At 42.5% G+C, this 22,140-nt stretch overlaps 2 protein-coding genes and 1 long non-coding RNA gene across 7 annotated transcripts in view; all 3 read left to right on the forward strand.

Annotated features, from left to right (window-relative positions):
• The first annotated feature begins 959 nt into the window (after window positions 1-959).
• LOC135333391 (uncharacterized) lies at window positions 960-18,863 on the forward strand. Its single transcript, XR_010393858.1, has 4 exons — window positions 960-1,512; window positions 1,745-1,949; window positions 15,749-15,891; window positions 18,619-18,863. It is a non-coding gene; the product is annotated as an uncharacterized LOC135333391 (long non-coding RNA).
• LOC135333342 (E3 ubiquitin-protein ligase TRIM71-like) overlaps window positions 3,955-22,140 on the forward strand; it is a 36,008-nt gene continuing 17,822 nt past the window's right edge. For 2 of the 5 annotated variants that reach the window (XM_064528319.1, XM_064528318.1), the window contains exons 1-5: window positions 3,955-4,099; window positions 4,178-5,000; window positions 5,168-5,494; window positions 5,601-5,669; window positions 5,731-5,837. In XM_064528319.1, the coding sequence (XP_064384389.1) occupies window positions 4,188-5,000; window positions 5,168-5,227 (873 nt within the window). In that variant the 5' untranslated portion in view covers window positions 3,955-4,099; window positions 4,178-4,187 and the 3' untranslated portion in view covers window positions 5,228-5,494; window positions 5,601-5,669; window positions 5,731-5,837. Of the gene's footprint in view, window positions 4,100-4,177; window positions 5,001-5,167; window positions 5,495-5,600; window positions 5,670-5,730; window positions 5,838-5,959; window positions 6,059-6,187; window positions 6,353-6,912; window positions 7,231-7,415; window positions 7,463-7,561; window positions 7,674-8,146; window positions 8,279-9,035; window positions 9,321-22,140 lie in introns of those variants that run through there. The other 3 variants (XM_064528315.1, XM_064528317.1, XM_064528316.1) reach the window with 3 other exon arrangements.
• Window positions 9,827-15,178, forward strand: LOC135333307 (E3 ubiquitin-protein ligase TRIM71-like). The gene is made up of 6 exons (XM_064528265.1): window positions 9,827-10,174; window positions 10,431-10,499; window positions 10,559-10,635; window positions 11,129-11,284; window positions 11,535-12,705; window positions 12,840-15,178. The coding sequence occupies exon 6, from the start codon at window positions 12,850-12,852 to the stop codon at window positions 15,106-15,108; it is 2,259 nt and encodes a 752-aa protein (XP_064384335.1). The 5' UTR covers window positions 9,827-10,174; window positions 10,431-10,499; window positions 10,559-10,635; window positions 11,129-11,284; window positions 11,535-12,705; window positions 12,840-12,849; the 3' UTR covers window positions 15,109-15,178.

Raw genomic sequence — 22,140 nt, forward strand, 5'->3', positions numbered from 1 at the left:
CCACCCACACCCACACACACACGCCCACACACACAGGTTGAACATTAAACCGGACATAGTGTCAGATATCTAACCATGCAGCTAGCATACTTGTAGTGATACATGTGTGTCTCTCCCCTGCCCTAACCACACCCCCTCACACAAGTGCAGGTGTTAGCAAGTCCACCCTCCTCCACTCTATGGCGTGTCGTGAGCTGCGTCTACCAGCTGGTGAGAGTGTAACTACACGTGGAGCAAGAGGTCACCGGGGATAGCACACTAGCACTGGATAGTGTACTCAAGTGTGACACTGAGAGAGTGCAGCTGCTCGCTAGAGAGGGGGAGCTACTGCATGGCCTCAGGGGACAAGGACACAGCAGCAGGCAGGTCTATACTAGGGGTGGGGGGAGGTGTTTTAAGTATAAAATTACAATAATTTCCAAATTGGTATCCAGCTATAATTAGGGTTACCAGTGTGTAGGTGTCCTACTGTGTAGTGTTTGACTGCTAGTGAGCATTCGTATGATTATGGTTTGTATGTATTTTTCAGTACTTATTTTCAGTACTTTATTTACCTTTCATCTGCTCCTCCCTCTGTATGTGTAGCGCTTCTGATGAGCTGGCTGAGGTATACCTTCCACTACAGGAGATAGACGCTGACAAAGCACCAGAAAGGTAACTGTACCCAGTAGATCAAGTACCATCTTACACACTGTGCTCACTCACTCACAGAGCTGGCTGTATTCTGGCTGGTCTGGGGTTCACTCCACAAAAGAATGAGATTTTATCTGGCTAAGACACTATTTGCAAGGTAAGCAGTTTTTGAGAGATGGAAGTGCTGACATTAATTAATCTTCTGTTTTCTAGGGGAAGGCGTGAGTGTTTTTTCAGAATCAGGCCTGTTTTCATTTAGCTGCCATAACTTGAATTTCGTGGATACAATTTCAATGATTTTCTGATTTTCTGAAAGCTTAGAAAGAGACGTTTCAAATGGTGTCATCAAAGTTTATATTTGAGAGATAAAAGTATTTGCCAATTTGGCCATACCATGAATAATAATAGCCCATGGTCCAAGGCGGAAAAATTACAAATTAGGGCCCTGACAAAATTTTGGATCGAAACACATCATTTGAAAGGTCTCTTTCTAAGCTTTCAGAAAATCATAACATTTTGACATTGGATCAACGGTATTAAAGTTAATGGCTGTTGAAAAATCAGGTTTGTTTTTAGAGCTATCTTTTAGAGGCCATCTATTTAAAAAACTCAAAGACGCATTCTGTAGCTCTGAGAAAGCACTATTGTTACAATTAAAGTGTCTTAAAACCGCTAATTGCTCGCAGTGCCAAGGCTCACTAATTTGTGTGTCCTATGCTGTAGATGTGGGAACACGGAACCATCGTCGGTTGTGTGCAGTGTATTATAGTCGTACCCCCGGGTTTGAAGTGATCCATGGACTACTAGACCGTGTCATGCAGCTGCTGGAGGTGTCCTTCACCAAAGATGGCAGTGGATACTTCCTCAAGGCAGCTGAAGGTGAGGGTTGCATAAGCACAGCTGTGTATGTGTGTTAGGGACTTGTGAAGGAACTACTGTATATGCATTCTGTCCAGTTGTTGGGAATTAGTGGCCTTGAGGTTTTTTGAAGTGTATGTGTTGGGAAGATTATTTTGTCAGAAAATTAATTCCTACAACTACACTTGCTCACTGCCCACACTTCTGCACTGCTTGTGTTTACCGCCCCCTCCCCTGCACACACACTCCACAGACTCTACCTATTTCCCGGGCCGTTGTGCAGAGGTGTGTGTACGTGGGAAGGTGATCGGGAAACTGGGCGTGCTCCATCCTGGTGTGTCTGTTGTGCAGCTCTAGTGTGTGTGAGACTGGGAGGTGTGTCTGGTGCAGCTGTTCTCACGGCCTCCTCCAACCAGTACCTGCCCTCCGTACTCTCCAGGGAGAACCTATCTCCTCAGGTTAGTGTGTGTTCATCATGACCTCCTTGACAGTATGTACCCAGGTGTGTGTTTAGGGTCAATACTGCAAGGTAATGTACTGTACATAATTATGTCATGTACATATAATTATAGCCTGGATCCCAGGGTAGGCCGGTGAATGAGGCTAGTACATATAATCCTTTTGTTTGTAGTTAGTGTGCTTTAGTAACCATTAAAGATCTAACGTACTCTAATTCTTGAGGGGAGGGGTAGTTAAGCACATTATTTTAAACAGCCATAAACTTTAGTACCGTTGATCCAATGTCAAAATTTATATTTGTCGTTTATAGAGACTTTCAAATGATGTGCTTAATTCAATCCAATTCAAATTGGTGTAATTTTTAGGCCTTGGACCATCTGCTATTATCCATGGTTAAGGTTGTGTCCAATTGTAGCTCAAAATAATTTGAACTTTCATGGCAACATTTGAAATGTATATTATATCAGAAAATCGTTGATTGCATGCCCAAAGATCGTTTGAGCAAAATGTAACCCACGTGACAACGTTAGAATCTTTCTCTTCATTTTGAAGATGTTCTTTCTTTGCAGCTAATTTAATACCATGACGATTATAGGCTCATGTGATTCCTATATCTGGGTATCATCTTACATTTAGGTGTTTTGTGGCTTGTAGCTACATGTACAATCAGTGTAAGATCTAACCTTGGTTCTCAATGTGGATTTGCTGTGTGTGTGTGTTTGGAAAGGGGGTATGTATAAGATCTAACCTTGGTTGGATTTGCCATTAGTCAAGATGCTATAATTAAAAGTCTATTTGTGTTAAGTTTGACCTTCATAAAGTTGTCATAACCGCTTTGTCATACTTTACTGAAATTCAAAGTTTTTTATACCATTATAAGATTCCTTGTTAAAAAGCACTTTAGGTAATCTGTGTAAGAGCGTGCGAGTGGCTGTAGTACGTGATCCATGAAGTGGGCAGAAGGGGAGAGCATGGAATTAGAATGGGAAATTATTGGTCGTACCAGGGTAGTGTCGTACATATTTTGTGGATTTTGGGTATTCCATAGAACTTGGGAAGTTGTGTATTTTTGGGGTTGGGAAGTAAACATGAGGTTTTTGTGTATTGCGTTTAATTATGGTGAAAAATGTCTAGTTTAGTTGGTGTTGTTGTGTTAATCTGTACGTACTTTGGTCACAGAGTACAAGAGAGCATTGTTGTATGTAGTTGTCCGTATATCTGTAAGGGATTGTTCAGGTTGTTCTCTTTTGGTGGGTGTTATGTTCAGTTTGGAAACTGCGTGTGTGTAGATTGGTCTAGGTGATCTTGTGAACTCATTGTATTGAGGTAGTAGTTGGTGATATTGTACAGTATTATCAATGTTAGTGGTTGGTGTGAAGGAGAGTCCTTTAGTGAGTAGTGTTAGTTGTTCAGTGTTCAGAGATCCTGAGCTGAGGTTATGGACGGTTACGTTGGGAATGTTGTGCGTGGTAGAAAATCTATCTTTGTTTGTTTTGTTGAATGTGGTTGTGGTTCCTGGGATTTTCTTTTTTGCCAAGTGTTGATTGTTTCGTCTCTGTCTCGCTGGGTATCTCCTGGTGCGTTGTTGAGCTTGTATAATTATATTGCTCATTCCTTCAACACTGGATTATTGTCGTTAGCAAAAAAAGTTTTGATGCGTAAATATCCCGACCACAAGAGATGGCCGGTGGTGTGAGTGGGTGGGGCAATGGAGTCCACTCAACCATGCATCTCATGGACCCAATTAAGAGTGTTCTAACATAATTATACACATAGAGATTATCATCCGTATGTATGTATGTATGTATGTATGTATGCTGATTTTGTATTATGATGAATTTGAATACATTTTGTGATCTTGTGTGTGTGCATTGGGTGCATGATGTGAGATCAATTTCAACATGGTATGGAGTGTTGTTAACATGGAGGGTGACATTGTATGAGTGTGTGTTGTCTGTATCAGGAGAGGGCTAGCAATAGAGTGGGTGTAGAATGTTGCTAGGCAATATAGCCACAAGTATGTGTGTACCATTATGGTCTAACCATAATCAATACTTTGATCCTATGAATATTGTTGTGCATGCATCACCTGACCTGTCACTGAGAGCACTAAAGGTTAGCCTGATACCAGCCCCTCTTACTACTAAAGGTGAGCTTATTGTATATACACTGATTAATTTTTGGCTATAAATTATTGAGTTAATCTGTCCTTTTCTTCCTCCCTCAGTTTTGTGTCAATGGGCAATGTGGCAGTCAAGACTATCAAAACTATCAAGCACCCTCATGGAGTGGCACTCAACCAAGCTGGGGAGATAATTGTGGCTGAACACGATGCTGGTATTGTCTCGATATTTAGCCCAAGAAGAGACAAGCTGCGAACATTAGACACTCGAGGCCCAGATTTTGGGGAGATGAAGACTCCTTGTGGTGTGGCAGTGGACGGTGATGACAACATTCTGGTGGTGGACGGTGGTAATCATCGACTGTTGAAGTTCTCACGTGGAGGAGACCTGATAGCAGCAGTAGGTAGTCATGGCGATGATCCTGGACAGTTTAGTGATCCTCGTGGTGTTTGTGTCAACAGTGTCAATGGGAAGGTGTATGTGGTTGATTTTGATGCTCACCGTGTTCACATCTTCAACTCTGACCTCACATTCTGCAACAAGTTCGGCAGTAAAGGCAGTGGTAATGGACAGTTTAACTATCCCTATGACGTTGCATCCGATCGTAGTGGTTGTGTGTATGTGGCTGATTTTGGTAGTCATCGAGTGCAAGTCTTCACACCCGATGGTGGCTATCTGAGGCAGTTTGGGAAAGACGGCAGTAAAAATGGAGAACTTGGCTACCCTGTCAGCATCTGTGTGGACAGTGATGATCTGGTGTATGTGGGGGAGGATGGGAACTATCGTGTCTCAGTGTTCACGTGTGAGGGAGTGTTTCTCAAGTCGTTTGGATCACAGGGATCTGGACCAGGACAGTTCGATCGTCCTCATGGCATAGCAGTAGACCAGTGTGGTGTGGTCTATGTGTCTGATTATTGGAACAACAGAGTACAAATATTTTCCTAGTTTTTTTGTTAGTAACATTGCTAATAAATATTGAAATTGAAACCAGTGAATTCTTTGCCCATGCTGTCCCTGTGTACGTGTGTGCTGAGTCTCTCCTGTTATAGTCGTACCTTTAGTATCGTACCTCACCCCACCCCTCTCCGCTGCAGGGTCTCCATGGTTACATAGTGCTGGTGGCGGGCATCAACACTGATACGGGCAAGGTCTAGGTTTGTCTGAGGAAGAGGAAGTGGAGCCTGATATCATCAAACTACTATCACATGATGCTACAACCCTCCATGGATGTATACATTCTGCCACTGTCCTTTGTTGAGTATCGGGTGGAGAGACGGATCGAAGCATAGGAGGTCAGAGGTCATCACCATGCCATTAAAGCAGTATTCATTGGAGCTGACCAATACGACAGTGGGGAGACTCCACCCACAGAGGTCAAGGGTCACCGGACTGGTGGTGGGCTGCACTGAAGCCAGACATCAGTATCCTAATATTGTGTGTGTGTGTGTGTGTGTGTGTGTGTGTGTGTGTGTGCAGTTGCTTAGAGGCTTTGTCGATGATGTCACCATTTTCTTAGCCACCCTCCAGACATGTTACACACTCCATCAGCCTCTAAACCAAGTGTTGGAATACACGTCGTCCCTCCTCATCACCTTGGTGAGCAAAGGGTTAAACAAACAATGCTGATTGTGCATTCTTATGATTCTCCCTTCTCCAGGTTTCTCCATCGCCCCCGGCAACAACTGGATGTTGGAGGTGGGTAGAGACTACGCCATCACTGTGAATGTGTTTGACAAAATGAACCACAAGATTATCATCACTGAGGTCAGCCCAACACACACGCACGCACGCACGCACACACACACACACACACACACACACACACACACACACACAATACAATACAATACAGTTGTACACACAATACAATACAGTTGTCCTTACAGAATCTCTTGTGCCGAGCGTGTTCCATGACGATACGACCAGTGATTGGTCATATGCCAGACTGTCCTCTATTGACTCAGACCAACAATCACAATATTCAGGTACACTCTTAACTTAGTTAAGTACTAAGATTTAGTCTACCTTAAGGTGACATATTTTCACAAGTAGATTTGTTTTTCAAACTCTGAATCAATGTCTTAATTAATTGTCTTTATTGTGTTGGTCTGCAGTTTCCTGTGCGGAGTGGGTGACTTTTGAACCTTGAAATAACGCTGTATGACAATGTGGGTAGGACGTTTACAACTTCAGATTGCTGCAATGGACGTGGTGATCGTCCAATCAGACTGCTCTACCCACCCCCCAGACCTCCTCAGTACAACACAAGGACTCAGATAGTAAGTGTGTTGTTGAGGGGGACAACTTTTGCCACTGATTTTAGCATACCATTACTTTGATAGAACTTCCTATAAGAGTTACATGTGTACAGTGTTGGCTGTATCACTTTGAGAACCTGTAACTTGAATTTCGGTAGTCTGATTTCAATTTTCTGAAAGTTATGGGAGGTTTTTTTAAGTTAAATGGAGCTCATTCATTTGGTATGCTTAAAATTAATCATAATTATAGCCAGATTTCAGCTAAATATCATGGACTACAGTCCTGGTCTTTTTCTGACATTTTGTTGCTCATAATGTGGGGGTTGATTGTGCTATTTTATAGAGCTTCATAAAACCATTGAAATTGAACCACCAGAACATAATGTAGTCTGGTATCCCAGTATCATAAGGTTGGTGGAATTGTGTTGACTGCATGCAACGTGTATACTAGTACACAGTACATGTAATTCTTTATTATACTGCACACCATACTGTACTTATCCACCCACACACACACAGACACACACACACACACACACACACACACACACACACACACACACACACACACACACACACAGTGGCAATATTCTCCCGGAGTCAATTTTTTTTTTTCTCTCCTCCTTCACAATCCACCAGAACTGACGTCTAACGAAATACTGCTCTTCAATCACCCTCTAAACAAGGGCGCCCTCACTATAACCCCATGGATCTGCTGATAATGTCATTGAGTACTTGACTGTTTGCAGCACCCAGACACTGGTGAGGTTCATGACCTCCCGACCCTCATAACCAAGCACCAGGTGGTGGAGATCAAAAACCCAGTGCAAGTGACCCCCAAACACCTCATCATTCTCTGGGACCCCCAAACAGAGTTCTAATACCAGCACCAATTGAATGTGAGTGTGCTAGCTAGCTTGTTGAGAGCTAAACCTGTGTAGGGTACCAGCTACATAGGTTTGTACATGGCTTGTAATAATAATAATTACCGTATATAGCGAGTAATTTTCGTACGGTAGAAAATGTTCGTATTTTTCGTATTGTAGAGCATCATACGAAAATTAAAACTGCTCTACCGCTATAGGTTCAACGTCACTATCCTGAGCTGTACGAATATTTAGAATACAAAGTGTACGTAAGAACAGTTCATACGAACATTTGCATCAAAGAAAAGTGTAGTAGACAGTAATTGTTGTATAATTCCGATTGTAATACATTTTTTTATATCAGGTGACTGAATGGTCTTGTGAGGTGGAGGGGATTGCTCACCACTAGGACCAAGGGGAAGTCCCTAGTGGTAGCCGTGGATACCAAAAACATGGCTCACTTTGATAAAACAGAGGTACCGTACATTATGCAATATGTATTGCTAGGAGCTCATAAAGAGGATTATCCAACTCCCACGCACACTCCATTCTAATCTCCTGTTTAGCAATAAATGGCCAAATTGATGAATTAGCATGCATTGGAGGGGTAGTTGAACATCTTTCAATAGCCATAACTTTAGTTCCGTTGATCTAATGTCAAAACACTCACGATACTTTTTTCTAAAAGCTTAGAAAGAGACCTCTTTCGATATAAAATTTTGTTGCGGCCAGAATTTGTTGTTTTTCGGAAGTAATGAACTTTGAGGTGTCTTTCTAAGCTTACACAAAATCAGAAAATCGTTGAAATAATTTGATCCACTGAATTCAAGTTTTGGCAACGTAAACATGCAGTCCTCGAACCATTGATTAAACTGGTGGGGTTGTTGAACGGCCATAACTTTATCACACCCACACACACACACACACACACACACACACACACACGCAGCCACGGGGCAGACACTTCGTTGTGACGTATTTGTAGCCTCAATTGAGCGTATTGAGATCACAACTCGTACGAGGGAGCTGCTGTTGGGGGAGGAGCCCGAGCGTTTCAGTGTGCGGGCTTTTTACGAGGAAGGTACGTACGTTTCAAAGGGGTTAATGTGGAAACAGTTACAGTTAAGTAGTGGGTGTGTCGATAGTCATCCATCACTAGGTTTGCTGGGAAAGTTGTAATCCATTCTCTAGAATTTATTTGTGTACCTAATTTGCTCGTTATTCTCTGACCCTTGTACTCAGAGATGTGCCCACAGAATAAGGCCTATAGTTTACTAGGATCATTTATGAGATAGAGGTTTGAAAAATTAAGATATTCCGGGCACACCACTGTCAGTGTGTACTGTATACCGTATAGCGGGTAGGGTATAAACTTTCGTAGAATGACCGTTGAAAGGTTTTTGCGGATTTAATTTTCACGGAATAGCAGCCTGCATGCATGCGATATTAAATTCTAAACCTGTGTAGGGTGGGTACCAACTACATAGTCTTGTACATGGCTTGTAATAATAATTATTATACGTGTATAATTATGATGATCCCATTTTGTACTCCATCAGGAGTGCATGAACTCCTGGTACTATAATAATTATTTAAAATACAGCGACTTTTCAATTACGAATTGCAAAATTCGCTCAATAGATTGGTCATGCAATTTCCCATTTATAGTTACAACGCAATCAAGCTAGCTTGTACAGTGTCATTCACAATCCATTAACCTCTCATTGGATAGTACTGTCCCTATTCCTGTGTTGTACACTACTGTCTATTTAATTGTAGATTGTGTTATTTATGTTTATGTGAGCAATTTCCTGAACCAATTTTCCCTCCCCCCACAGTCTCGTGCATGGACAAAGATGATGTGTACAGTTTTGGAGTGCTTGCTTGTGAAGTGGTGAATTCCAGATTTCCTGAAGCTGCTGTATTTCTTGGTCTGCTATCGAGTATGGAAGGTGTATGGCGGGAGCTCCACCCACTCATCACCTCCTGTGTCTCTCACTCCCCTCAGGACAGACCCTCCATGGACACTGTGCTGCACCACATCAAACAATTGAACTCTGAGTCTTAGCATTGGTGCATGAGTGTGTTATTATTAATTTGTGTTAAGAAATTTTGTTAGCTTATTCTGCAAACAAAGTTGGGGAGGGGCTGCTCAACATGAGGGGGTGTTGCATGGGGTCAGAGATCAGAAAGCCATGTGGACTCACTGAAAACTGTACTAGATATCATGCAAGATGAAGGCAGCCTTGATAGCAGCCACGGTCCTCACACTTGTCTGCTCCCTTCATAAAGAGCTGAACGTACGGGTGGTTTTACTTCCCTATGTCCCCTCCAGCACTGGAGTCAAGGTCAACTTCACTAGCACTCTGAGCTCCCCTCAAGGTTGCTTCTCTTGGTCAGTGTACCTACTGTGTGTGTGTAGGGGAGGGGGGATACTGGTGCAAGCTGTGACCCTAGCTATAGCTGAGTTACAGTCAATAGTTAATTAAGCTTGGTATAATTAAATGCAAAGATTTATAGGCCTATAAACATAATCTTAATATTGCTTGGTGAATTCCAGCGTTCAATAGTTATATTATAGTGCACTGCAATAAATAATTATATGCCACCCACACTCCCACCCACACACACACTCCCACCCACACACAGCTGGTTGAGCATTAAACCGGACATAGTGTCAGATATCTAACCATGCAGCTAGCATACTTGTAGTGATACATGTGTGTCTCTCCCCTGCCCTAACCACACCCCCTCACACAAGTGCAGGTGTTGGCAAGTCCACCCTCCTCCGCTCTATGGCGTGTCGTGAGCTGCGTCTACCAGCTGGTGTGAGTGTACTACACGTGGAGCAAGAGGTCACCGGGGACAACACACTAGCACTGGATAGTGTACTCAAGTGTGACACTGAGAGAGTGCAGCTGCTCGCTAGAGAGGGGGAGCTACTGGCCTCAGAAGACAAGGACACAGCAGCAGGCAGGTCTGTGTACCAGGGGTGGGGGGGGGGGGGGGTGTTTTAAGTATAGTAAAATTACAATAATGAAAAATAAAATGTTATTACCAAATTAGTATCCAGCTATAATTAGGGTTACCAGTGTGTAGGTGTCCTAGTGTGTAGTGTACTGTGTGTTTGACTGCTAGTGAGCATTCGTATGATTATGGTTTGTGTGTATATTTCAGTAGTTATTTTTAGTACTTTATTTACCTTTCATCTGCCCTTCCCTCTGTGTGTGTAGCGCTTCTGATGAGCTGGCTGAGGTATACCTTCCACTACAGGAGATAGACGCTGACAAAGGAACAGCAAGGTAACTGTACCCAGTAGATCAAGTACCATCTTACACACTGTGCTCACTCACTCACATAGCTGGCTGTATTCTGGCTGGTCTGGGGTTCACTCCACAGAAGAATGAGATTTTATCTGGCTAAGACACTATTTGCAAGGTAAGCAGTTTTTGTGAGACGAAAGTGCTGACATTAATTAATCTTCTGTTTTCTGGAGGAAGGCGTGGATCAGGCCTGTTTTCAGAGCTATCTTTTAGCTGCCATAACTTGAATTCCGTGGATACAATTTCAATGATTTTCTGATTTTCTGAAAGAGACCTTTCAAATGGTGTCATCAAAGTTTATATTTGAGAGATAAAAGTATTTGCTAATTTGGCCATACCATGAATAATAGCCCATGGTCCAAGGCGGAAAAATTACAAATTAGGGCCCCAACAAAATTTTGGATCAAAACACATTATTTGAAAGGTCTCTTTCTAAGCTTTCAGAAAAATTTGACATTGGATCGACGGTATTAAGAGGTTTTTTGAAGTGTATGTGTTAGGAAGATTTTTAATTTTTGTCAGAATTGTATATATACAATTAAAGTGTCTTAAAACCGCTAATTGCTCGCAGTGCCAAAGCTCACTAATTTGTGTGTCCTATGCTGTAGATGTGGGAACACGGAACCATCGTCGGTTGTGTGCAGTGTATTATAGTCGTACCCCCGGGTTTGAAGTGATCCATGGACTACTGGACCGTGTCATGCAGCTGCTGGAGGTGTCCTTCACCAAAGATGGCAGTGGATACTTCCTCAAGGCAGCTGAAGGTGAGGGTTGCATAAGCACAGCTGTGTATGTGTGTTAGGGACTTGTAAAGGAACTACTGTATATGCATTCAGTCCAGTTTGTTGGGAATAAAATTAATGGCCTTGAGGTTTTTTGAAGTATATGTGTTGAATCCACTGGAAGACTATTTTGTCAGAAAATTAATTCCTACAACTACACTTGCTCACTGCCCACACTTCTGCACTGCTTGTGTTTACCGCCCCCTCCCCTGCACACACACTCCACATGCAGACTCTACCTATTTCCCGGGCCGTTGTACAGAGGTGTGTGTACATGGGAAGGTGATCGGGAAACTGGGCGTGCTCCATCCAAATATGAGTGGTATTTTTCGTCCAATTCTGTTTTTGAAGTGGGCATTCGTGAATATACTTGAGTGTAAGTTACATAATTCGAATACGGTATAAATTTCATTTGTCTGTAGATATAATTATGGTCTATCTGTAAGGGATTGTTCAGGTTGTTCTCTTTTGGTGGGTGTTATGTTCAGTTTGCGTGTGTGTAGATTGGTCTAGGTGATCTTGTGAACTCATTGTATTGGCGTAGTAGTTGGTGATATTGTGCAGTATTATCAATGTTAGGGGTTGGTGTGAAGGAGAGTCCTTTAGTGAGTAGTGTTATAGTTGTTCAGTGTTCAGAGATCCTGAGCTGAGGTTATGGACGGTTACGTTGGGAATATTGTGCGTAGTAGAAAATCTATCTTTGTTTGTTTTGTTGAATGTGGTTGTGGTTCCTGGGATTTTCTTTTTTTGCCTAGTGTTGATTGTTTCGTCTCTGTATCACTGGATATCTCCTGGTGCGTTGTTGAGCTTGTATATATTGCTCATCCCTTCAACACTGGATTATTGTCATTAGCAAACAATTTTGATACGTAAATATCCCGACCACAAGAGAAGGCTGGTGGTGTGAGTGGGTGGGGCATTGGAGTCCACTCAACCATGCATCTCATGGACCCAATTAAGAGTGTTCTAACATAATTATACACATAGAGATTATCATCCGTATGTATGTATGCATGTATGTATATGCTGATTTTGTATTATGATAAATTTGAATACATTTTGTGATCTTGTGTGTGTGCATTGGGTGCATGATGGGAGATCAATTTCAACATGGTATGGAGTGTTGTTAACATGGAGGGTGACATTGTATGAGTGTGTGTTGTCTGTATCTCAATCTCAGGCAACTGGTCAGATGGCTAGCAATAGAGTGGGTGTAGAATGTTGCTAGGCAATATAGCCACAAGTATGTGTGTACCATTATGGTCTAACCATAATCAATACTTTGATCCTATGAATATTGTTGTGCATGCATCACCTGACCTGTCACTGTGAGAGCTGTGAGTCTATAGCTGCTTTTGCCAAGCTTTGAGCTTTTCTTTCTACTACTAAACACTTTTCTAAAGGTGAGCATAATTATTGTACATGTTCTGATACATTCGTTTATAGTTTTCATTGCTTGAATTCTTTGCTATTATTATTATAAAGCTTGACACACTCCCTTTATAGCCTATCGTTATCCTTTTCTCTCCCCCCTCAGTTTTGTGTCAATGGCTGAGAGGCCGAGTGCTGCTCAAGAAGCTCTCTCCAAAGTGGAGGACCAGCTGTCATGCCTAGTCTGTCTGGAGCCCTACACCAACCCTCGACTGCTCTCCTGTTTCCACGTCTACTGTCAACATTGTCTCGAGGATATAGTTGCCCACAATCGACAAGGCCAGATGGAATGCCCCAAGTGTCGCCGGCCCACCCCCCTACCCCCCACTGGTGTGAGTGGCCTCCAGGCTGCCTTCAATGTACACCATCTCTTTGACATCCAAGAAACACTCAAGAAGGTGAAAGAGCCTCAGAAATTGGCCTGTGAAAAATGTGTGAAAACGACTCGTAAAGCCACCAGCTTTTGCCGACAATGCACCAAGTTCATCTGCGAGAAGTGTACCGATATGCACAAAGAATGGGAGGAGTTCGAAGGTCATGAAGTTGTTACTATCGAAAAAGTTGAGGGAGATTTGATTCGCTTGGTCTCCCCAAAGAAGACGTCCCCTCGCTGCCCCAAACACGACGAGAAAATGAAACTTTATTGCGAACCTTGTGGAGAGTTGATTTGCCGAGATTGCCTCGTTCATATACACAAAGACCACAAGTACTGTGTGATTGCTGACACCTTTGAGAGCCACAAGAAAGAGATCCTGGACTCCCTGGGACCCGTTGAGAAACAGCTAGAGGCCACCGACACAGCTCTCGTCAATCTGGATGGACAACATGCTGAAATTGTTGAACACGGAGGAAAACTTGCAACCAATATCCACTCGAAATTCGATGAGCTCCATCAAGCTCTGTATGCTCGTGAGGGGGAGCTTATGGCCGAGTTGGAAGGCCACACCCAACAACAGCTCAAGAGCCTCTCTGCTCAGCGAGAGGAGGTGGAGATCCTCCAAACCCAACGTAGCAGCTGCCTGCATTTCGTGAGGGAGAGCATTCGTACCGGGTCTCCAGGAGACGTGCTCAAGATGAAGCAAGGTGTGGTGAAGCAAGTGAGAGAGCTGGTGGACACCTTTGACCCCAACACCCTAGAGCCTCGTGAGACAACCAACACCTGTTTTGCATATTCTACTCAAATTGTCGAAGCTTGTCAGGATTCAGTTCACATCTGTACTAGTAAAGAAGTGGCTAACTATTGTGCGTTGAAAGTGGTACCCTCAAGACGAATGAAGACAACCCAACCTCTTCCTGTTGCCATTCTGAATGCAGTAGATGCCAAACACCGAATTTTTGGCCTGGATTTGTTGAACATTGAAACCAAACTTGTCTCTAAGCGGTCGAACGAAAGCACAAAATGTGTTGTGAAGGAACGAGGGAAGGGAGAGTACGAGATCTCCTACCAGCCGACAGTGGGCGGTGCCAGCGAGCTGATCGTGAGAGTGGGTGGAGAGGAGGTGGCAGGAAGTCCATTCCCTGTGGTAATCAAGACTCCGATCGATAAACTAGGAACTGTTATCAAGACTATCAATGATCTCAAGACACCTCGAAGTGTGGCACTCAACCAAGCTGGGGAGATAATTGTGGCTGAAAAAGATGCTGGTATTGTCTCGATATTTAGCCCCACAGGAGACAAGCTGCGAACATTAGACACTCGAGGCACAGCTGTTGGAGAGATGAAGAATCCTCGTGGTGTGGCAGTGGACGGTGATGACAATATTCTGGTGGTGGACGCTGGTAATCATCGACTGTTGAAGTTCTCACGTGAAGGAGACCTGAAAGCAGCAGTAGGTAGTCATGGCGATGGTCCTGGACAGTTTAACAATCCGATTGGTGTTTGTGTCAACAGTGTCAATGGAAAGGTGTATGTGGTTGATTTTGGTGCTAGCTGTGTTCACATCTTCAACTCTGACCTCACATTCTGCAGCAAGTTCGGCAGTAAAGGCAGTGGTAATGGACAGTTTAACTTTCTCTATGGCGTTGCATCCGATCGTAGTGGTTGTGTGTATGTAGCTGATTATGTTAATGCTCGAGTGCAAGTCTTCACACCCGATGGTGGCTATCTGAGGCAGTTTGGGAAGAGAGGCAGTGGAAATGGAGAACTTAACCACCCTGTCAGCATCTGTGTGGACAGTGATGATCTGGTGTATGTGGGGGAGAATGGGAACAATCGTGTCTCAGTGTTCACGTGTGAGGGAGTGTTTCTCAAGTTGTTTGTATCAGAGGGATCTGGACCAGGACAGTTCAACAGTCCTCTTGGCATAGCAGTAGACCAGTGTGGTGTGGTGTATATGTCTGATTATAGCAACCATAGAGTGCAAATATTTTCCTAGTTTATTTTTGTTATTACATTTGCTGAGTTATTGTAACATTGCTACTGAATATTGAATTCTTTGCCCTTGCTGTCCCTATGTACGTGTGTACTGAGTCTCTCCTGTTATAGTCGTACCTTTAGTATCGTACCTCACCCCACTCCCCCTCCGCTGCAGGGTTTCCATGGTGACATGGTGCTGGTAGCGGGCATCAATTAACACTGGTACGGCCAAGGTCAAGGTCCGTCTGAGACAGAGGGCGTTACAGGGGGTGGAGCCTGATATCGTCAAGCTGCTAGTCATTGAGAACATGATGCTACAACCTCCATGCATGGATGTGTACATTCTGCCACTGCCACCCACGGAGGTCAAGGATCACCGAACTGGACACCATCCTACAAGACAACTAAATTATTGTTTGTACGTGTGTGGATCATTGTCTCGTTGCTTAATAATACAGAGATACATTTTTCCTTGCAGAATCTTTTGTACCAAGCCTGTTTCCATGACAATACGACCAGTGATTGGTCATATGCCAGACTGCCCTCTATTGACTCTGACCAACAATTACAAATTATTCAGGTACACTCTAAGTATTAAGATTTTGTCGATTTTGTCGATTTTGTGAAACAACAATACTTCAATGTCTTAATTAATGCAGTTTCCTGTGCAGCCTTCCAAATGAAATAACACTGTATGGGGCGTTTGACAACTTCACATCACTGCATTGGACGTGGTGATCGTACAATCAGAATGCTCTACCCACCCCCCAGACCTCCTCACTACAACACAAGGACTCAGATAGTAAGTGTGTTGTTGAGGGGGACAACTTTTGCCACTGATTTTAGCATACCATTACTTTGATAGAACTTCCTATAAGAGTTACATGTATACAGTGGTGGCTATACCACTTTGAGAACCTGTAACTTGATATTTTGATTTTCTGAAACAAGGAGCTCATTCATTTGGTATGCTTAAATCATAGCTGGCCCAATTTCTGCTAATAACTAGTGTTCAAGCTGGCGCTGTGCTAATGCCTCTCGCCATGATTTGCTTTCGCTCAAAAGTATAGAAGAGAAAGTATAGAAGAGGAAAAAGTGTATAAAATAATCTGTCTAAAACTGACTTGCAATTGTATAATTATGGTATCATTGTTGTGTTTTGTGGCTGCTTATACCAGGACCTCAAGGATCTAGGAAGCAACAAAGAAGAAGATTTTGTTTTCAATTAATTATAAGCGGAAGTGCATAATTATTTCATAAAGTTAGCTTATCTATATAAAGTCACTGAGAAGAAAAGACTTATTACATGCATCTATTGTTGTATTATGTGGCTTTAATACCAGGACCTCAAGAAAGAAGAAAATTGGATCTGTAGTTCATGCAGTGTATAATTATAATATTTAAGAAGAAAAGACTTGTGTACATGCATATTGTTATCTATAGTAGTGTTTTGTGGCTTACCAGGCCCTCAAGAAAAATATGATTCTGCCAGGAGGATCTGGATCTGGGGAATGAGCGCGCATGCGCATTACATCCATAGGAATAATTAAAGGGTGTGTCCAAAGAGATCAAATGGCTACTGCTAGCTAGCTGTTTTAACAGGTATTTTCTGAGTCTTGTACCTAACAAAAAGCTAGCGCTTTAGTGCAAGGCTAACTCATATGTTGAATAGAAAGTTTGTGCGGACAGATGATGCTATGAAAGATTCTGAAGAGACTGCAACAGCCTTCAATGTGAGTCAAACTAGCCATAACTCGAGAAAGAAGCTTTAGTTTGCTAATCCACGAATCAAAATCCAAGAGAACGTGGCTAGAAGCCTATAGAAGCTGTTAGTTTTCGTCGCATTGCAACCGTTGAGCAGTTACAGCTGGAACAGACACACAGACACACACACACACACACACAGTCAGTATCCCTCGTGCGGCTACGCCTCGAGGCATAATTATTGGACAGTGATAGCCCATGGTATTTTTCTGAAAGTGAGAAATTTTTGTGTGTTCAAAATTTGTGTGTTGATTATGCCATTTTAACCAGCTAGCTCACTGATATAGTTTATAGTTGACAAACACTCTCTGGGAACAAAAACCAAAACCATTGTGTGTAGCTCTTATTTCAATATTTCACAAACTTCCTTGCTTTGGAATAAGTAGCGCTTATAATTTATTGCAGAATGCAGAGGCTGCAAAAACGCATTGATTTTTCGATGACTTCAATGTAAAAGGGTGTACCAGCTCAGCATAATTTTACTGCGGAAGCTATATCAGAAGTAGTTAGTGGGCGTTCGAAAAACAATCAAAATTCCAGGCTGTTGCACGAATATAGGACTATTCTATTCTATTGAATGTGAGTGTGCTAGCTAGCTGTTGAGAGTTTGTCAAACCTGTGTAGGGTACGAGCTGGGCTAGCTTGTAAATGGGTTGTATTCTGCTTGTAGTACAAAGATATAAGATAGATGTGGCTTAGTGGTTAGGGTGGTGGCTTAGTAGATCACATGATAAGATAAGGCGTGGATTCGATTCCCTTCTGAAGACTTTTCTTCATTTTTTTTTGCATTTCAGTGAGTAATTTCCCTAAGTTTTGAATGCATTATACTCTTGGAAGTACATAATCAAGTTGGGTCGTCGCCCGGTTTCCGTTTCGGAAATTGGGCAACGGCCCAACTTGCGCCAATAATAATAATTATTACTAATAGGTAGATTAATTAGGTTCTGTCTTTGTTTAATTCACATTTTGTAGAATCAAAGTGGCCAAGATATTCCACTATACTAAAATATGGGGCGTATCCAGTATACGGGCTGGCTCACTAAGACTAAAATGGTAGCCGTGGATACCAACAATACGGCTCATTTGATGAAACAGAGGTACCGTACATTGTACAGTATGTATATTGCCAGGAGTACATGAAGGGGAGTAAGCAACTACTATACACACCATATGCATTCCTTGCTGTCTCTCTGTCACAAAACCAGGAGACAAAACTTATAGTAATGTAAACTGTTTGGTTTGACCTAACCCATGTGTGCATGGCTAAGGCAGGCAGGCTACAATCAGAAATTCTACCAAGTGCTTGCTGCACAGTACATGTAATTAACCACAGTGTTTGAGTGCAGCCACTTGAGATGTGGGCATTTTACACACATGTATGACAGAGTCAGATAACAACACGTTTGTATGGGCTGTATAGTCCCCTTCATGTCACATGGCTTATTATTGTATTCTAGAAAGATAATTATACATACATGTAAGCGTAATAGGTGTGGCTTAGTGGTTAGGGTGGTGGCTTAGAAGATCAAATGATAGATAAAGTGTGGGTTCGATTCCCTTCTGAAGACTTTTCTTCCTTTCTTTACAAATCAATAAGTAATTTCCCTAACTTTTGAATACATCATACTCATGTCAAGTACATAATCAAGTTGGGTCGTTGCCCGGTTTCCGTGAAACTTTGTAGTGATAATGAGATTTATGAAATAGCATGAAGATTGTGTATTATTTTATGTTTTTATTGAACCAATTTTCCCTCCCCCCACAGTCTCGTGCATGGACAAAGATGATGTGTACAGTTTTGGAGTGCTTGCTTGTGAAGTGGTGAATGCCAGATTTCCTGAAGCTGCTGTATTTCTTGGTCTGCTATCGAGTATGGAAGGTGTATGGCGGGAGCTCCACCCACTCATCACCTCCTGTGTCTCTCACTCCCCTCAGGACAGACCCTCCATGGACACTGTGCTACACCACATCAAACAATTGAACTCTGAGTCTTAGCATTGGTGCATGAGTGTGTGAATAATGATTATTCTTTTCTGCAAACAAAGTGGGGGAGGGGCTGCTCAAGATGAGGGGGTGTTGCATGGGGTCAGAGATCAGAAAGCCATGTGGACTCATGAATAAAGCTATAAACTATCTCTCCTAGATCAAGATGAAGGCAGCCTTGATAGCAGCCACGGTCCTCACACTCGGTCTGCTCCTTCGAGCTTCATAATTAAGCCAGCTCTCTGGGGAATTGAAGCTGAAAGTATCGGTGGTTTTACTTCCTTATGTCCCCTCCAGCACTGGAGTCAAGGTCAACTTCACTCTGGGCTCCTCTCAAGGTGCTTCTCTTGGTCAGTGTACCTACTGCGAGGAGGGGGGATACTGGTGCAAGCTGTGACCTAGCTAGGCGTAGCCCGGCATGGCAGGGGGACACGCTTATGTAGGATTTGTACGGCTGTGTTATGCAATACTGCTCTGTAAGCATCATTATAAACAGCAGAATGCTGCTCTGTTTGGTTATGAATAAAAAATTAATTATAAACCGCACGTCCGGTTAGGAATATCGTTATCTTAGAAATACTGCAACCTGATTGGGCTGCACTCCTCAGTGCAGCAGTACAAATCCTATATGTCCCCCGGGCTCCCGTTGGGAACGTGTGCCGGGCTATGCCCAGCTAGCTGTGACCCTGAGTTACAGTCAATAGTTAATTAATTAAACTTGGTGAAAAGATTTAGGCCTAAAAATAATTCTAACTAACATTGGCCTTAATAATTATTGCTCGGTGAATTCCAGCGTCCAATAGTTATAGTGCACTGCAATAAATAATATTAATGATTATATGCCACCCACACACACTCCACACACACACACACACACTCCACACACACACTCCCACACACACACAGTAAACCGGACATAGTGTCAGTGAAGCCGCTGTATTTGGAGGAGTAGCCTGGATGCTCTCGGGAGGCGGAGCTCACAGCTCAGTCCACTCAGCCAATTAGATTGAGCAGTATCATCATCGCTGAGGAGATCGGTGAGAAGTGGTTAACTTACTTTAAAACTAAGACGCCTGTATACCAAACTAACGTGCTGAAAATAATAATTATGACAAATAAACGGCCTGTTGGGACAAATGGTAGCCTAGGGACTCGGCTAATTAGAGTGAGTTTAGGTATATTTCAACATTGGAGCAACTGCAAGTTACAACTGACCATTCTAAGACTTACTAGATAAAATATCTATTAAGACTCACTAGATAGCTATACTGAACAGGAGAGAACACAAGACCTTTAGTCATTGGTATTGTTATTAATATACTCTCTAGCTGTCTCATGATGCATTGAGCACCACTCCACAGAAGAAATGAATGGTCAGAACTCTCTATTGTACAGAAAATAGAACCTGTTTTTCATCTGGTGTTGTTAATGTAAGTAGTTAGTACACCTACACACCCACACACATCCACGCACACCCCCCACACACACCCCCATACACACACCCTTACCCACCCCCACACACACACCACCACCACCCCCCCCACACACACACCACCACCACCACCCCCCCCCACACACACACATGACACACACACACCACCACCCCCACACACACACTCCAGTTGACAGCTCTGGAGGATGATGCAGTGATTGCTGCCTATACCTTCTACCTGCCACTGGTGGTGTCAGGTCAAGAGAGATTTTGTCCTCTACAAGTTCAAAGCATGTGAGGTTTGTTATGCAATATGCTTATCAATAGAATGTTCCCATGCATGATGTTATCATTCATTATCCCTGCATGGCAATGTAGTATTTTGCAAGAAATTCTGGGGTCTGCAGGATATAAAGGCATTCTGATAATTATTACCAAGGGGAGATATACTAAAACCCCACCATTATTAAAATTCCATATCTTGTAGTATCGTTGATACAATGTGAAACCCCCACGAATGCTGGAGACCCTGTATAGGTGGGTACACTGTTGTCAGGTTTCAGTGATCAGTATTATTGATTTGAGTAGCATTGTGGATTTATACATAATAACTGTGTACATATTACGTAAGCTAACAAATCCTTTTGGAACATTAATTGTGAATCCAAAAGTCTTCAGTTCTTGTACAGGAATTTGCAGAATCCTTGCAACAAGGCTAAACGACACAGCAATGACTTCCATATAATTATGAAAGTCAACTGCTTTATAATAGTATAGTAAGGTACGTAGTTGCTGTGTCTATTGCTTGTACTGATAAGTTTGAGGTTTTGTGGTCCGGATAATTAAAATGCACGCATACGTAGATTGTTTTAATATTCGTTCAGTGTTGGTTTATTGTGTCCTTGAGTGTTGTCTGGGTGTATCCTCCGTATTGCTTCTTACATTTAGTGCAGGTTGTTAGGTAGATAATGTTGTTAGAGTTACAGGTGAATGAGTTAATTTCTAATGGTGTATTGGCGACCTGTCGATGTGCTGAATTACCCGTGTTGTAGTGCTTGCGGTTATACACATCTCGGATGCTTGCATGTTTGGATTGTTGTGTTTTAGTATTGACGAGGTTAGGCATCATACCTGCAGCAGTCGTGTGTGGTTGACAAGCTCCTTCATTACCTAGCATAAGAATAATATATTATATAATTTGCTCGTCTGTGTGGTTGATTCGTGCTACCACTAATTCATTGCGTAGAGTTTTGTGGCCTAAAGTAATAAATCGTGGATGTGCGACGTATTTAGAAATTGTTTTGTAGGTTTTGTAAGATTGTGGATTTTAACAGACTAAATACTGGTGGAGGTAAACATTTTAGGATTGGTCGTCGCGTAGAGTTTTGGGGTGGTGTTGGTGAAAGATATCGTTGTCTATCTTTATACGTTATAGTTTTCATTGTTTTGTTGATAAGTTGTTTGGGGTATCCTCGTTGTAATAGTGTTTGTTGGAGTAGTGTGATTGTTGCATATAGTAGTTACTAGTCAGGCTGTTTGTACGTACATATCTGATGCATTCTCCTTGAATAATACCTTTGTATAATTTGGGTGAGTGGGCTGAATTGTAATGTACGTATTGATACAAGTTTGTTGGTTTTTGGTATGTTTTCGTGTCGAGTGTGTTGGTGTAGGGAAAGGTGTCGTGCTTGAAAATAGTGATGTCTAAAAAAACTGGTTTGTGTTTGATAGTGACTGGAGGTGAAATGCAGTGAGGAGTGAAAGGTATTGAGAGCTGTGAGAAAGGTGTTTAGTTGGTCAGAGCTATGTGGCCAGATTACCAAAATATCATCAATGTAACGTTTAAGTACGAGTGGTTTTAATCGTTGTGTT

Source organism: Halichondria panicea, chromosome 3, assembly GCF_963675165.1.
Source record: "Halichondria panicea chromosome 3, odHalPani1.1, whole genome shotgun sequence".
Lineage (NCBI taxonomy): Eukaryota > Metazoa > Porifera > Demospongiae > Suberitida > Halichondriidae > Halichondria > Halichondria panicea.